At 47.6% G+C, this 15,677-nt stretch overlaps 1 protein-coding gene across 4 annotated transcripts in view; it reads left to right on the plus strand.

Moving 5' to 3' along the window:
* DNAH6 (dynein axonemal heavy chain 6) overlaps positions 1-15,677 on the plus strand; it is a 448,872-nt gene that overhangs the window by 152,467 nt on the left and 280,728 nt on the right. For all 4 annotated transcript variants that reach the window (XM_075607019.1, XM_075606995.1, XM_075607010.1 and 1 more), the window contains 2 exons: positions 14,053-14,266; positions 14,403-14,567. In XM_075607019.1, coding sequence (XP_075463134.1) covers positions 14,053-14,266; positions 14,403-14,567 — 379 coding nt within the window. The remainder of the gene's footprint in view (positions 1-14,052; positions 14,267-14,402; positions 14,568-15,677) is intronic.

Below are 15,677 nucleotides of genomic sequence, written 5' to 3' on the forward strand. Positions count from 1 at the left end.
ACGATTGGGTGGGGGAATACCCATTACACATAATATATATATATATATATATATATATATATATATATATAATAAAAAGATCACTTGTGAGCACATTCACATGTTTTATACAGGTCTGCAACATTGCCTTTCACCATTATCACCCAGCATACAGTGCTTCCACTGCAGCAAGGGATTCTGGGAAATGACATGCAAATGAGCACACTGTGTCACCTTTTGCCTGAAATCCATTTTTACATGGAACCCTTATAAGCGAATGCTCGCTGTTAACAGAATTAATAACACATGCGTCTACTGTAATTATACTGCAAAATGCAACGTCATTGATTAAATAAAACAGTAGTGATAACAATGTAAAAATGTATTGAATATGAAAACATAGCATCATACTGTATAAGGTTTGGTATAAAGCTCACAATTATTCCTCAATAAAAATTACATTGTCACTTTAAATTTTTATCATCGTTGGATTTTTAAATCAGATTCACAATGCACAAGCAACGTTTAAAAAAAGCGATATTAGAGTTCCATCGAAATTCCTCCTTATCTTTTGCCACTTGATGTCAAAGTTTCCTTTCTGGGAAAAAAAAATGAGTGCACGAGTACAAGCATTGATACTGTATAGCAAGCATACTGTACACTACTATAGTGTAATTGGGAATTAAAGCAGCAGTTCAAGCAATATCCTACATGTGTGTTTTTTGTTTTAAATAAATCAGTTCTGTACGATGAGAAAAAACTTCTGATAGGCTTTGGCTCTTGAGCCCCGCCCTCTCCCTAGCAGTCCACCAATTGTATCCACTGTAGTATCTGCTCAGGCAATCATATTCCAGGACTACATTTTCAATAAGGCTGTGCAAGAATTGAATGAAATAACCCTGAGCAAAGCGATTGATTACAGGAGAACGGACCGATCTGCAGCTTACTGTAACTAATCACTTGTCTGTGTGCATATTGTATTGATGCACATACTGTATTGTTTTTTTAAAAAAAAGATTTTTTTTAACAGAAGCTTTAAACTTAATACTGTACTGTATAGTGTAATACAGTATACTGTAGTACTGAACATTACATTTACCTTCATTATAAACTTTGCCAAACGGGTGGAGATGAGCCACTGTCACTCCTGTAGTCTGCATTATAGTTGACAGGTGACAGCTGGCCTGCTACACTTGTAGTTGACAGCGGATGAAGCTAGTAATCATGTTGGTACACGTAAGCATGCTGGTACGTGTAATCTGGTTGGAAATCAGGCTGGAATTTTTGCGGGTAATCTGGCGAGTAGCAAGGATTGCCGTTCACCAGGTTTTCACTGACGGTCAGGCCATTATTGTAAGCCGGTGCCGGTGCTGGTGCCGGCGCTTGTGCCTGTGCTGGTGCCGGCGCTGGCACATTGCTGGATTGGGATAGATGAATTTTATATGGATTGCTGGAGGAACAGGTGAACCTTCCTCTGATTTTGTACTCCAGATTCCTGTGTGGTACAGTATTTGTATTGTGGCCGCTGTGTAGAGCATTGCACAGGTTTTGCATCTTGTGTCCTGGCACGGTCTTGTCCCGCATTCAGTTGTACTGTTGAATACTTTACTCCTCACCATAATTTCTTGAGATTATGGGGTTGTCTGTATGATAATAAGGGTGTTTCAGGGAAGACCTGTTGCAATCTTGTATCTTCCTGGAGAATGGGTTGTAGTTCCCTGGCGATCTTGTGTAGGGCTTCTTGGTGTGGGTTATATGTGACCACCAAAGGTACCCTGGATGTCATTGCGCTCGTTATCTACCCCCGGTCGGTGTGAGAGTAGTCTTGCGCAGGCCCCTTGCCCGAGGCCCAAATATCACAGTAGCCTGTCAACTGGTGGCTCCGCCGGGGGTGTAACCCTACCCTAGCTAGTTGACGCTCTAGCAATGTCGTCCCAGGCTCAGAACTCCTGGAAGCTCAGGGCATTCTCCGGAGTGTCACCCACTCCCGTTGGGGAACAAGGGTTTGAGGCCTGGAAAGAACACACCCTTAAGGTGCTAGAAGAATGGTCCTGCACCGACATAGTAAAGAGGCAATGGATAATGGAGAGCCTGCGACCCCCAGCCTCTATGATGGTGAGCATGCACCGAGATCAGAAAAACGATGTCTCGGCCCAGAGGATTATGGATTTTCTGACACTAGTTTACGGTACGGAAGAAGACGAGAGCGAACTATGGTCCAGGTTCTATAGTCTCATACAGAAGGAAGGGTAAGATCTGTCTGCATTCATACAACGAATACAGCTGGTCCTATGGAAACTACGCACCATTATGTAATTCCAGCACACACAGTGGATTAATATCGGCGCAAGCAGTTCCTCCGGGGAGCAATACCCACCCAACACATAGTTATTATGATTTTGTGTTCCCTGCTTTAAGGACCTCCCCCTACATTTGAAGATCTATTGGGGCTGGTGAAAGGGCACGAAGCCTATACTCACCTGCATTTTCCTAAGAAAGTCAATGAGTCCTGCAAGGAAGAGACCAAGGGACCGTCGGCCCAGAAGGTCAAGGAAGTGGAAAGCTCTGAGGGTAACCCTCTGGTCAGGACGCCGGCCTCTGCGCCCTGGATGCCCCGAAGAACGACCCCTACCAGTGGCAGCGTAATCCGAAATAACCGCTGCTACACCTGCGACCTGGAAGAGCACTTCACCCAAGATTGCCCGAGGTCAAAGAATCCAACTTCAGGGGCTACGGACTTCATGGTTCAGATGACAGAGCCGCCGGCCGCGTCCCTGGAAAGTGCCCCAGCAGCCGACTCTGAAGAAGCACTCCCATCGGACGCTTACAGTCAGGTGGTGTCACGAGAGAACAGCACATATATACAATAACCGGGCCAGATTGAACAAGACTAGGATATAGTAAACTGAATGAGTTTATTTCCTATGAGCAGAACAGACAATACACCAAGCAAATAACATTACAGAAATATGTACACTTACTGAGGTTGGACAAGGAGATATTCAGCCGAATAGCAGCTCCTTAGTTGTTATAGGTCACAACAAGCACGACAAAACGACAGGAACAAGCAACCAACACAGGAATAAGGGGTGCAAGCAACTATATAGACGCAGACCCCCATTCCTACCATGGCAGTTCAGTTATTGGTGAAGAAAAATCTTGACCCAATCACAGGTTGCCAGGTAACGCAAAAAGCTGGGTTTACCCAGCCCCTCATTAATACAACCCTCCCCTGTGGCTACTTGGCCAGCCCATTTATAAAAAATTATGACATGATGCCTTCGTTGCCATCCTGTCTAGCAAAAATGCTTATGGGGCAGGGATCTTTCATGTAGGGTGTCACTTTTGACAGGTGAAATGGTTATCACCTAGTTGTGAGACCTGGCTGCATATGCAATGAAGCCTTTCAAGTGGCCTCCATTGATTGTACAATTACATATCAAAGGGGCCATTTGGCGAGCCTCCAAACTTATATCCAAAGTTATAGTAAAAACAGTGATAACATAACTATTTCTCCCATATTTTAAATCAGATTAACAATATTTATGCAACCTGTGTTCGTTGCATAGGAAAGCATATCCAAATTTCAGCCTTGTAGCACAAACACATACAGAGATATGGTTCTATGGGGTTTACATTATGACAAATACACAGTTAACCCTCTCTCCATGTTAATACATAACATAGCAATTAATTCTACTGAAGCAGGGGGATGCAGATCAACATATACACAATATGGTTAACCCTTTCCCTCCCGACATGATTTCTACACATACAGGAATATAACACAGACTGCTGTGGAAATAAATCTAAGACCTGGGGCAATTCTGCTGAAGCAGGGGGATGCAGATCAACATGTACACAGATCCCATTAACCTCTCATACCCCGATCATGACACCTCCCTTCCTCAAACGGTGCCCACTAGGCCAGATACCTCAGCCTGGGCCATGGCAGCTTTTGAGGATTCACAGTCAGAGGTGTTCTTTTGCCGCACAATGCCATTAACAGGGCTATGCCCTCTGCTCCCCTTAGGGTGGATGGTAAAGTCTGAGTCTTGTAGGGGCCAGCCCCACCTCGGCAGGGTGGCATTTCCCATGTGGCATAAGCCACTACTCCGTGCAATAGGGTGCACTTCACATACACCCCAGGGGCCAGGGCCAGCTTCAGGGTTTGGGAGCGCCCTCCCCAGGCAGGAAACCAGACAGGCAGCACAGACCGTCGCCCGTCAAGTCAGTCAAAATTGGAGTCACAATCCTAGCTAGTAGGGACCCCCTCTGCGCTTGCCCTGTGGCTGCCTGTAAATCCTTGGGCTGACTGCAGTCAGCTCCTTCCTGCAGGTATATCCCTACATACCTCAACATCTCCTTCACTATGCTGCCCTCTCCTTCTGCAGATACCTCTGGCTGATCTGAGAACAGAACCATATGCTGTTCTACCCTAGCCCCGGCTACTGCTCCTGGCGGCCTACCTACCCGCAGCCCTACCTTACTCAGCCCGCCCTAGGCAATTCTAACCTAGCCAAGGGAAATACCTGTGCATGCACTTCTCCCTGCCCCAGCTTCCCCATCACCAGGAACGAGACCAGGGATACCTGTACACAAGCACCCGCCTTACCCACTGGCCAACAGGCATCACTGAGGTGGCAGAACTCTGCTACCGCCCCTGATGCCTCCAGCTCAGAGCAAGGCTGCTCTAGTCCGAGAGACCCCCTGATGCCCCGCCAGTGGAATGGGGAAGGCTACCTGCTCTAACTGCTGCCTCTCCTCCCCGGCTACCACAAGCTCACTCAGCCCCCCCCTAGGCAATCCTATCCTAGCCAAGGTGACTAACTGTGCCTGCCCAACCCCATGCAGAGGTTTCCCCATTACCAGGGACAAACTCAGGGGTATTTGTGCAGAAGCACCCGCCTTACCTCCTGGCTGACAGGCCTCAATGGGATGGCAGAACTCTGCTACTGCTCCTGATGCCTCCAGCTCAGAGCAAGGCTGCAACAGCAGGGCTCTAGTCCAAGAAACCCCCTGATGCTCAGCCAAGGCAATGGGGAAGGCTAACTGCTCTAACTGCTGCCTCACCTCCCCGGCTACCACTAGCTCTCCTCTACCTGTCCAGACTCGGTCTAACCTGGTAGATTCTGGCTCCCTCATCCAGAGCCCGCAGTGCCACAACTAGTGGCCTGACCCTTCACTTTCCCAAGACGCGGATGCCCGCAGTCTCATACCTTCTAAGCTGGGGTCAGCTTGCATTGCATCCCTAAAGTCTGCTCCTAACACTATCCCCCCACCGTTAGTCTCTAAGTCAGGGGGAACAGGAACAGGTAAAGGGAACATTAAGTCAGTATCAGTCTGCGACTTTGTCTGGCTTACCTGTCTGGTCTCCGCAAAGGCCACTGGAACCGTTGGTCCCAAATGCAGGGGGACAGAGGTTGATTCTGCTGTGATTCCTGATGACAGGCTCCTAGGAATTGCCGCAACAGCAGGCAATTCCGCAGAAAACATACAGATCACAGGCTCCAGGTTACTGCTAAGGCGCACCTCAGCAGTTACCCTGGACAAAACCCCCACCTCCCTCATGCCATGATTGGCACCCCCATCCAAAATGATCTGGGCACCCTGGAAAGACCGTGGCCCTCCATCAGGCATGGTTTTTTGCACCCCGGTGCCCGGGAGCAAATCTTCTGGCTGCACCAGAATAACAGCAGCACCCAAATCTGGCAAGCTCCCTGCTTTCCGGTCACCAAAGGTAACCCTCTGTGGGTGCCTGCTCAGGACATCAGCAGGCTGCATCTCGACTGATGCACTTGGACATCCTCTGCTCACTGTGGCTGGCACGGGGGAGACAAGGACAGGTTCTCCGTGGGACGTCCCTCTGGGGGTTGTTTCCACGGCTGGACTTGCATCCTCTGTGGGGGTCAGCCAGGCACGAGCACCTGACCCCTTAGCAGCTTGTGAACGTTGCCCCTGATGGGGTCCCCCAGACCGCTCACGGTCTGGGCAATGTGGCCGGATGTGGCCCACCTTGTGGCAATGATGGCACCTTATCTCAAGCTTGAACTCCCCAGTATAGGGCGTGTTGCTACCCACTGTATGTTTGGGAGTCTGCTGAGGTGCAGACTCGTCCCCCCTAGCCGGAATGGCTACCTCTCTGGGGACTGCTGCGTTGCTCACCAAGGCTCTGCTGGTTACACACTCCTCTGCCAGCCTCTCCTGCTTGAACTCCTCTGTAACAAGAGGGGGGTGGAAGGCTTTTCCCACCAACTGGTCCAGTATCTGGATATCTGTGCTGGACTGGCCTTCACCAGGGCCAGCAGCTGGAGACGTTCTGTGTGCGTAGCTCCCTCTCCCAATACAGCCAGGAAAGCTAGGAGCTCAGGGATGGCAAGTCCGGCAATTGTTACAGCCAGTCTCTCTGCCTCCACTGATGTCAAGCCACCATTATTCAGGTGGTCCCCCTTCATTAGCAGTGGGGTCATCTGGGCTTCATGAGCCAATATGTCCAGCTCCATCTGTGCTTTGCTCGTGTCCCACCGGCAGTCCATAAGCATCACATCGCTTCACTACCTGGATTCTAGTCCAAGCATGGTACTGCTCAGCCCGATCACACATGATGGGATGAAGGGCTCAAGGGTGAGTACAGGGAAACAGTGTAATATTTTTTGTTATATCTTGCAAAACGTATTTGTCTGATATCACTAGTCATAGGAGCTCGCAATCTACGCGGCTACCACTGTGTTGCAGAGTCTCGCATTAAACTGCAAACTCAGGTTCAATCTGTGTCCCACACACAACCACCATTTTTTATATATGCTTGTCACGAGAGAGCAGCACATAAATACAATAACCGGGCCAGATTGAACAAGACTAGGATATAGTAAACTGAATGAGTTTATTTCCTATGAGCAGAACAGACAATACATCAAGCAAATAACATTACAGAAATATGTACACTTACTGAGGTTGGACAAGGAGATATTCAGCTGAATAGTAGCTCCTTAGTTGTTATAGGTCACAACAAGCACGACAAAACGACAGCAACAAGCAACCAGCACAGGAATAAGGGGTGCAAGCAACTATATAGACGCAGACCCCCATTCCTACCATGGCAGTTCAGTTATTGGTGAAGAAAAATCTTGACCCAATCACAGGTTGCCAGGTAACGCAAAAAGCTGGGTTTACCCAGCCCCTTATTAATACAACCCTCCCCTGTGGCTACTTGGCCAGCCCATTTATAAAAAACTATGACATGATGCCTTCGTTGCCATCCTGTCTAGCAAAAATGCTTATGGGGCAGGGGTCTTTCATGTAGGGTGTCACTTTTGACAGGTGAAATGGTTATCACCTAGTTGTGAGACCTGGCTGCATATGCAATGAAGCCTTTCAAGTGGCCTCCTTTGATTGTACAATTACATATCAAAGGGGCCATTTGGCGAGCCTCCAAACTTATATCCAAAGTTATAGTAAAAACAGTGATAACATAACTATTTCTCCCATATTTTAAATCAGATTAACAATATTTATGCAACCTGTGTTCGTTGCATAGGAAAGCATATCCAAATTTCAGCCTTGTAGCACAAACACATACAGAGATATGGTTCTATGGGGTTTACATTATGACAAATACACAGTTAACCCTCTCTCCATGTTAATACATAACATAGCAATTAATTCTATTGAAGCATGGGGATGCAGATCAACATATACACAATATGGTTAACCCTTTCCCTCCCGACATGATTTCTACACATACAGGAATATAACACAGACTGCTGTGGAAATAAATCTAAGACCTGGGGCAATTCTTCTGAATCAGGGGGATGCAGATCAACATGTACATAGATCCCATTAACCCCTCATACCCCGATCATGACAGGTGGGTCTTGCAGCAATAATACAAGTCCTGGTAGAAGGGATCTATGCCTCCACCCTACTGGACACGGGATCCCAGGTGTCTATCATCTACCACCCCTTCTATGACTCACACCTCAAACATCTGCCTCTGCTATCAGCTGAGATGAAGCTATGGAGTCTCAGCAAGGATGACTACCCCATCGACGGTGTATTCCGGGTGCTGCTGGACATACCACACCTGAACACCAACAAGACTCTACGCATGGAAGTGGAGGCTCTAATCTGTCCTGAGTCCCAGGAACATCCAAGCTCACTCATCATACTAGGGACCAACGCCGATGTGGTGCAAGCTTTGATCCGAGCTTATCTTACAAGAAGCAGGGGAATTACCCCTACCCTCAGAATAGATTCACCCAGTCCTCAAAGACAAATGCTACAAGATCTCCACCCAAGATGGATTCGGCCAAATTTTCAATCTGGAGAAGGGGTTGACCGAGATTCCACCAGGGGGAGTAAAGCACATGGCTGTGGTGCCCAGTTACCTAGCCCGTGACGATGCCGATTGGTACTTTTCCATGTAAACTACCCCTGAAGATGATGCCAAAAGAGGGTTCCGGGTGGTACCAGAATTTAAGGAGTGGAAGACTGCTCTTCTCAATAGATTAAAAGTGGCGATACAGAACCTTTCGCCTTACACTATACAGTTGGACGTCGGTCAAGCACTGGGTCGGATGTACCCGGGTACATCCGTGGAAGCCGTGGCCCATGTGAACACCACGGCCATACAAGGGGAGCCTGCCGAGCTGCAGTTCGACTTCGGAGAATCTAACCTGTCTGCCGACTGGAAAGAGTGGCTAAGTGCCAAATTGAAGGAGAGCACGAAAGTCTTCTCCACCAGCAAGATGGATGTAGGCTGTAGCAAGAGCACCCAGCACACGATTCGACTGAATGATACTACGCCATTCAGGGAGCGGTCCAGACGCATCGCTCCCAGCGATGTAGAGAATGTGAGGGGTGTCTTGAATGAAATGGAGATGGAGGGCATCGTAACGGAGTCCCGCAGCCCCTATGCCTCTCTAATTGTGGTGGTGCACAATAAGAATGGGTCCGTCCGCCTGTGCGTAGACGACCGGACTCTGAGCCGTACAGTACCCGATCTGTATATGCTACCAAGGATAGAAGAATAGAAGAAGATAGAAGAATCCTCAATGCCCTGTCCGGAAGCCAATGGTTCAGCGTGCTGGACCTGAGGTCTGGGTACTGTCAGGTACCCATGAGCCCCGAAGATCAGGAGAAAAAAGTGTTTGTCTGTCCACTCGGGTTCTATCAGTTCACCCAGATGCCCCTAGGCATCTGCGGTGCTCCCGCCACCTTCCAACGGTTGATGGAGAAGACCATTGGGGATATGAACCCATGAGAATGCTTAGTCTACCTGGATGACATCATCGTATTCGGGAAGACTTTAGAGGAGCACGAAGAACGTCTCATGAAGGTATTGGACAGATTAGGCAAAGAAGGTTTGAAGTTATCACTAGACAAATGCCGTTTCTGCTGCACATCTGTCACCTATGTGGGCCACATTATGTCTGCCGCTGGAATCGCTACTGACCCAGCTAAAGTTGAAGCCATGGTGAACTAGCCCCGACCCGACAATGTGATGGAGCTGCGGTCCTTCTTGGGATTCTGCAGATATTATCACTGCTTTGTCTAAGGCTGCCCAGCAGAGCCAAGGCTCTTAATAATCTCTTGAAGATTTATCCAGAAGAACCCAAGCAGAGAACCTCGACCCTGCAGACGCATGGGCATGCGAGCAGGCGTTCATCAGGCTCAAGAAGAGCCTGACGGAGGCGCCCGTGTTGGCTTATGCCGATCCTTAGAAGCCATACATTCTGCATGTCGATGCCAGTTTCAATGGACTAGGAGCAGTACTGCATCAGAAGTACCCTGCTGGCCTCCGCCCAGTGGCCTATGTAATCTGAAGCCTGACACATTCTGAGCAGAACTACAATATCCGGTCCACAAACTTGAGTTCCTCGCACTCAAATGGGCGGTCGTCGACAAGCTTCACGATTATTTATACGAAGTGTCATTTGAGGTCCTGACAGACAAAAATCCGCTGACCTACATAATGACATCCACCAAGCTGGATGTCACCGGCCACAGGTGTCTAGCGGCACTGTCGAACTACCAATTCAACCTCAAGTACAAGCCGGGGCCTTTAAACATCGGAGCCGATGCATTGTCCTGAAGACCCAGGCTGAGTATCACGCCAGATGATGGCCCATGGAAAGAAATTCCTGGACCTGGCATTCGGGCAATGTGCGCAACAGCTGCGATAGTAGAAGGTGGCATTCTCCGAGCTAAGAGTAGCCAGTCCAAGGCACAGCCTACCATCACCCAGACGGCATGGCTGTTACTCAAAACACCATCATGAGGTGGAAGGAACTGATAGAGCACCAGAGGCGTGACCCTGTGACTAGAGCTATCCGCTGAGTCATCCAATGGAACAAACCCGCTTGGTGAAGTGTGCCCCCACTGACACAGTTTCCATTATAATGCGGGAATGGGACAAATTCCACATAGAACACGGTCTTCTATACCAAATTGTCCCCTATCACAACCACCCCAACAGGAGACAGTTAGTTCTGCCAGAAACCTGCAGTACCCGGTCCTCCGGTCCCTGCATGATGACCACGGACACCTGGGTGTGGACAAAACTTTCGGACTTGTGAGAGACTGCTTCTTCTGGCCTAAGATGCGAGGGTCAGTAGAGTGCCATTGCCGCAAGTGTCTACGGTGTATACAGCGAAAGACCCTGCCCACGGGATCAGCCCCAATGGGCCATTTAAAGAATTCTGGTCCCATGGACCTAGTCTGCATGGACTTTCTATGTATAGAAACAGACTCAAAGGGCATCGGGAACGTCCTAGTAGTGACTGATCACTACACCCGGTACTCCCTGGCATTTAAGACGAAAGATTAGAAAGCTCTCTCAGACGCCAAAGTACTTAGGGAGAAGTATTTCCTTCACTATGGGTTGCCGAATCGGATGCACTCCGATCAAGGGAGAGATTTCTAGAGTAAGCTGATTAAAGAACTTCTTCGTTTGCTTAACATTCAGAAATCTCGAATCACTCCATATCACCCAGAGGGAGACGCTCTGCCAGTAAGGTTCAACCCAACATTACTCGACATGCTCGGCACTCTAAATGGTTTACAGAAAACAGAGTGAAGTAAACATGTGGAGGCCCTAGTGCACGCATACAACTGCATCAGACATGAATCCACTGGCTTCACGCCACATTTTATGATGTTCGGGTGAGAGGCACGGCTGCCTGTGGACATCCGTATGAGCGTATCTACCAATGGGGTACCCAACATGACGCATTACAAGTATGTGGAGCGACATCAGGATAGTTTGCACGCGCCTATCAGATGGCAGAAAATGCCTAAGCCCATCTAAATGCCAACAACAAGCGACGGTATGACCATAAGGTCCGATATCGGGAACTTGGTCCTGGAGACGCTGTTTTTCTATGCAACTTAGGAATCCATGCAAACACAACCTTGCTGACCGCTGGCGTGACGGGATTTTCGAGGTAGAATCTCAAATGCCGGGGCTCCCAGTCTATCGCGTACGAGACTCGGATGGCCGGGTAAAGGTCTGGCACCGTAATCACTTGCTGCCGATCTCGGAAGTGGGGGAAAGTGTACTTGAATCAGAGTCAACTGCAGAGGCCAGTGCGCCAGAATAGTCTACAGAGACTCCGGAACCAGGGACAACTCAAGATCCTATGTAATGAGACTGGTGGGCACCTCCTGCAGGAGCAATGGGTAATGGGCCTCCGCCTCATTAACCTCACCAGTGGCTTCAACAAGTCGGCCACTTGATCTGCGAAGCCTGAGCTTCGTCCCTATAAAAGACATTGTTCACCAAAGCAGAGACTTTGTTCACCCTAATAGAGACTTTGTGCACCCAAGTTCACCTTTTATGAGAAGATCTGGGCCTCAAGCCCACAATAGCATCTCCCAAGATGAAGAGATTGCAGAAGAGACTTGCAGAAGTCAACGAGTGAGGCGGCCTCCCACTAGAGTGGCTTAAGATCAGTTAGGGGCACCCCCTATGAGTCTCAGCAGCCAGCTAAAGACAAGCTGGCCTCCGTTATCAACATGTTTACTGAGTTATATAACATTGTTTAAAGTTGCATTCGTTAAGTTATATAATAAAAATGCTGTACATATATATAAAGTTGTGTGCATATGTTGTTCCAAACAGGGACGTTGGAGTTTCCACCAGGGGGAGGATGTAAGCAGATCCCCTCTGGTTCCCCAGTTCCTCTGCTTTCCCCCTATGGTCCCCTCTTACCGTCCTGGGCGCGCGCTCGGGATGCTGCGGAGGAGCGTGGGTGCTGCCGGCGGGGTGTATGGACACCTGGTGAGTGCCGGGTTGCTAGGGAAGCTGCGCGCAGTGGTGTGAGGGGTGACCGGGTCGCCGGGGCTCCGGAGAGGTGTGGTCGGAGGGAGCCGCCATCTTGCATGTCATTGTGGATGCGCGAGACCCGGCGCATGCGCAGAGGAGCATAGTTGCGGCGGCCATTAGGTACAGGCTCTGCATAGGGACTACAAGCCCCAGTAGCCTCTAGGGCTGCTCCTCAGGTTGGCTGAGACAGCCAATAGTGCTGCAGCTTTCTCAGGAGGCTGTGATTGATACGTTTGGCGCGCTGGGGACCACGGCAGTTGGAGCCAGGACAGAGAAGGGGAGGGTAGGGTCTGTGTGTCAGTAGCACTCAGACTCAGACTAAGCCCTTAGGACCTAGATAGGCCCCACTCAAGTGAGTTTGTGGTTGCTTCAGGGAAGGCCACTAGATAGGGACGCTTCCCCATTTTACTGTCTAGTGTCAGGGACACAGTGAAGACGCCGTGACTTGCGGCCTGTAGTCTGAGACCAGACCACCTTCAGCGTGAGAGACTCTTTATGGTGATACCATCCAGTGGAAGTTCACCCCACATGGAGGCAGATGCCATCGCCGACGACGACGTCGCTGGATCAGCGGATCCCTGTTCTAAGTCAGCCGCACCGAGTACTGGAGTACTCGGCAGGTACCTCAACAAATTGCACCAATAGTTCACTGGAGAGCGCTACTCCATACACTTCTGGGTGGACACGGACATTGGGATAAGGACATCAGGGTATTGGTGCCTAGCACCCAATGTACTATGGGGACACTCACTGGTGGTACTGAGTTGGGGTGTGCAATATTACTGTGCGGTATTGATGTTTGTTATATGTGCGTCCAGTAAATACTGTTACATATATTCTTGAGTACAATTACTGGCTGTACAGTCTTGGGAGGGGCTATCCCACTGTGTGTGGATCCTTCTCAGGTGGAGGCGCTGTTAGTAGACTCATTACACACACCCCAGGCTCCCAGTGGCGGAGGATCAGGCCTCCTGTTTGCCACTCAGGTAACAGCAGCACACGTGGTCACCCTAGACACGGGGGAAAGGGGGCTACAATATATATATATATATATGTAGAGGTATCTGTACCGTGTTTGCCGAGCTTAATAATCAAAAATGAATAGACAATACCGTTCTGTGGCTAACGAAATGCTTTTATTTGTAAGAGCTTTCAAGATACACTGATCTCTTCTTCCGTGTTACAATGTATAAAGCAAGCAAGGGTTTTACTTAAAAACAGTGTCTCTTGGAATGTTATCTATGCTTATCCCTCCCCTGTGTGTACATGCGATTTATGACTAGGTGTTAAATAGTCCCTGAATGTTATATATAAAAGTATAGTTTGTGGCTTCAAAATTTGAACTTTGCGGATTACATGTTCGATTCAAGTTTCGAGTCAATCAGTTCGAGAATCGATGTTCGATTAAAAACTTGAGCAACCCCCCCAAAGGCTGATTCTCAGATTTGTTTTTATTGTTGTTTTCATATTACATATTAAAAAAAATTAGTCCAAAACGTGAGAGAAAAGAAATCAGTTTTACCTTCCTGAGAAAAGTAAAACAACTTCACAGTATATTGACTATGGACCACTGTTACATACAGTATGCCCTAACAAAAGTGTTGGTGGGTCCTTGAACTCTTTACAGCAAAATGCATTTCAAGACACTACAGAAAACTATGGAAGTGCAATATTTTTTGTCTCATCAGTTGGGTTTCATTATTTTTATTTCTGTTTATCATTTGTTTTTTGATCTTTTTTTTGCCTAGGTTTTATTTTCTATCAAATGACGAGCTTCTAGAAATACTGGCCCAGACACGCAATCCTCAGGCTGTTCAGCCACACCTGAGGAAATGCTTTGATTCTATTGCTAAACTTGAGTTTGCCGTTATGTCTGCCGAAGGAAAGGGCCTTGCTGAAGGAGAGCAGGAGAAGGTCTTTACCAATGACATTTTAGCAATGCTGTCACCTGAAGGAGAGAGGGTAACATTTTGCATTGCTTGCTATCTGATTTTCTTGTCATATTTATGTTAAAGATGTTTCTGAACATTCTGTAGTATATTTGGAATTGATGGTGTCTTTTTCCATAAATTTGTCTAACCACACTATTTAATATTAGGTGATATTGAGCAAAGGACTAAAGGCAAGAGGTAATGTTGAAGACTGGCTTGGCAAGGTAGAAGAAGCAATGTTCAATTCTCTTAGACGCCTGAGCAAGGCTGCTATTGCTGACTATCAAAATAAAGTCAGGGTGGAATGGGTTGTTGCTGGACATCCTTCTCAGGTAAAGGGCTTTATTTGTTTCTTTTTGTAATACATCTGCATAGAAAAGTTAAAGCAACAGTGCTACCCTGCAATCAATATAATATATATTTATAATAGTTTGCATCAAATATTTAAACATAATTTATTTTTCATGTTTTGTTTTTCACGTACTGTGTCATTTTAAAATAGGGCTAATTGCCTAAGTTATTAGTACAGTATGGTTATATTAACTTCTGTTGTTGAGTGATTATTCCAAATGTTTCCACTTTCCTATTGATATTGTAATCTACTCATGCACTGTAGCTACTGCAGTATAGCCAATGACAATGACATCCCTTGAAGAAGTGCGCGCATGCGCACGAAACACGTTGGGAAGACATTGTTTTAGAGTGAAGTTTTGGTTCCTGGAGGTGGAAGCATACTATCCGGTCTGAGGTGTGGGGGACGAGATACGTGCGAGGACAACAGTATTGGGAGGAAGACAGAGCGTGACGTCACATCCGCTCGGAAGTGCTTCAGCTCCTGTGACCTGTGTAGCTCCACACAGCATCTACCTCACGTGGGGACGCCAGTGAGAGGGCTCCGGTCGCCATCTTGAAACCACCGATTGTGTCTCCAGTTCTACTGCCTGATATTATCCTGCATCTTAGAATCCACAGTCTGTTTGCACACCATTTGATCATCCAAGGACTACATTTGGACTTTCAATTGTATGGTTTGGACTATTTATTATTGTCACACTTGGCGCCGACATTTCCCTTTTTCTCTTATGCCATCCAACTGACTGTACTGTCAGTATCTGTCTGGCTGCCATTATTGTTATATATATCTTACACGTGTTTCCCAGTAGGGGTATTGTATGATTTTTAGCACTGTTTTGCACCATCTTTCTTGTTTTTCAATGACAATGATGAGATAGAAAGGAAAGAGGAAGTTCTTCCTGCAGTATGCAAAAAGACAAATAATGTGAAATTTTTGAAGCAGGTTAATCCAGTTTCTTGCTTTTGAAGAAGATTACAGTACATACATCTATGTAAATCATGACAAATAAATCTGATAGATTTAATTGAATAAGCAAGTAGATCGGGGTGGAACAGGAGATGTGGCATGTGACATACATGGATCTTAG

The sequence above is a fragment of the Ascaphus truei genome, chromosome 1, assembly GCF_040206685.1.
Source record: "Ascaphus truei isolate aAscTru1 chromosome 1, aAscTru1.hap1, whole genome shotgun sequence".
Lineage (NCBI taxonomy): Eukaryota > Metazoa > Chordata > Amphibia > Anura > Ascaphidae > Ascaphus > Ascaphus truei.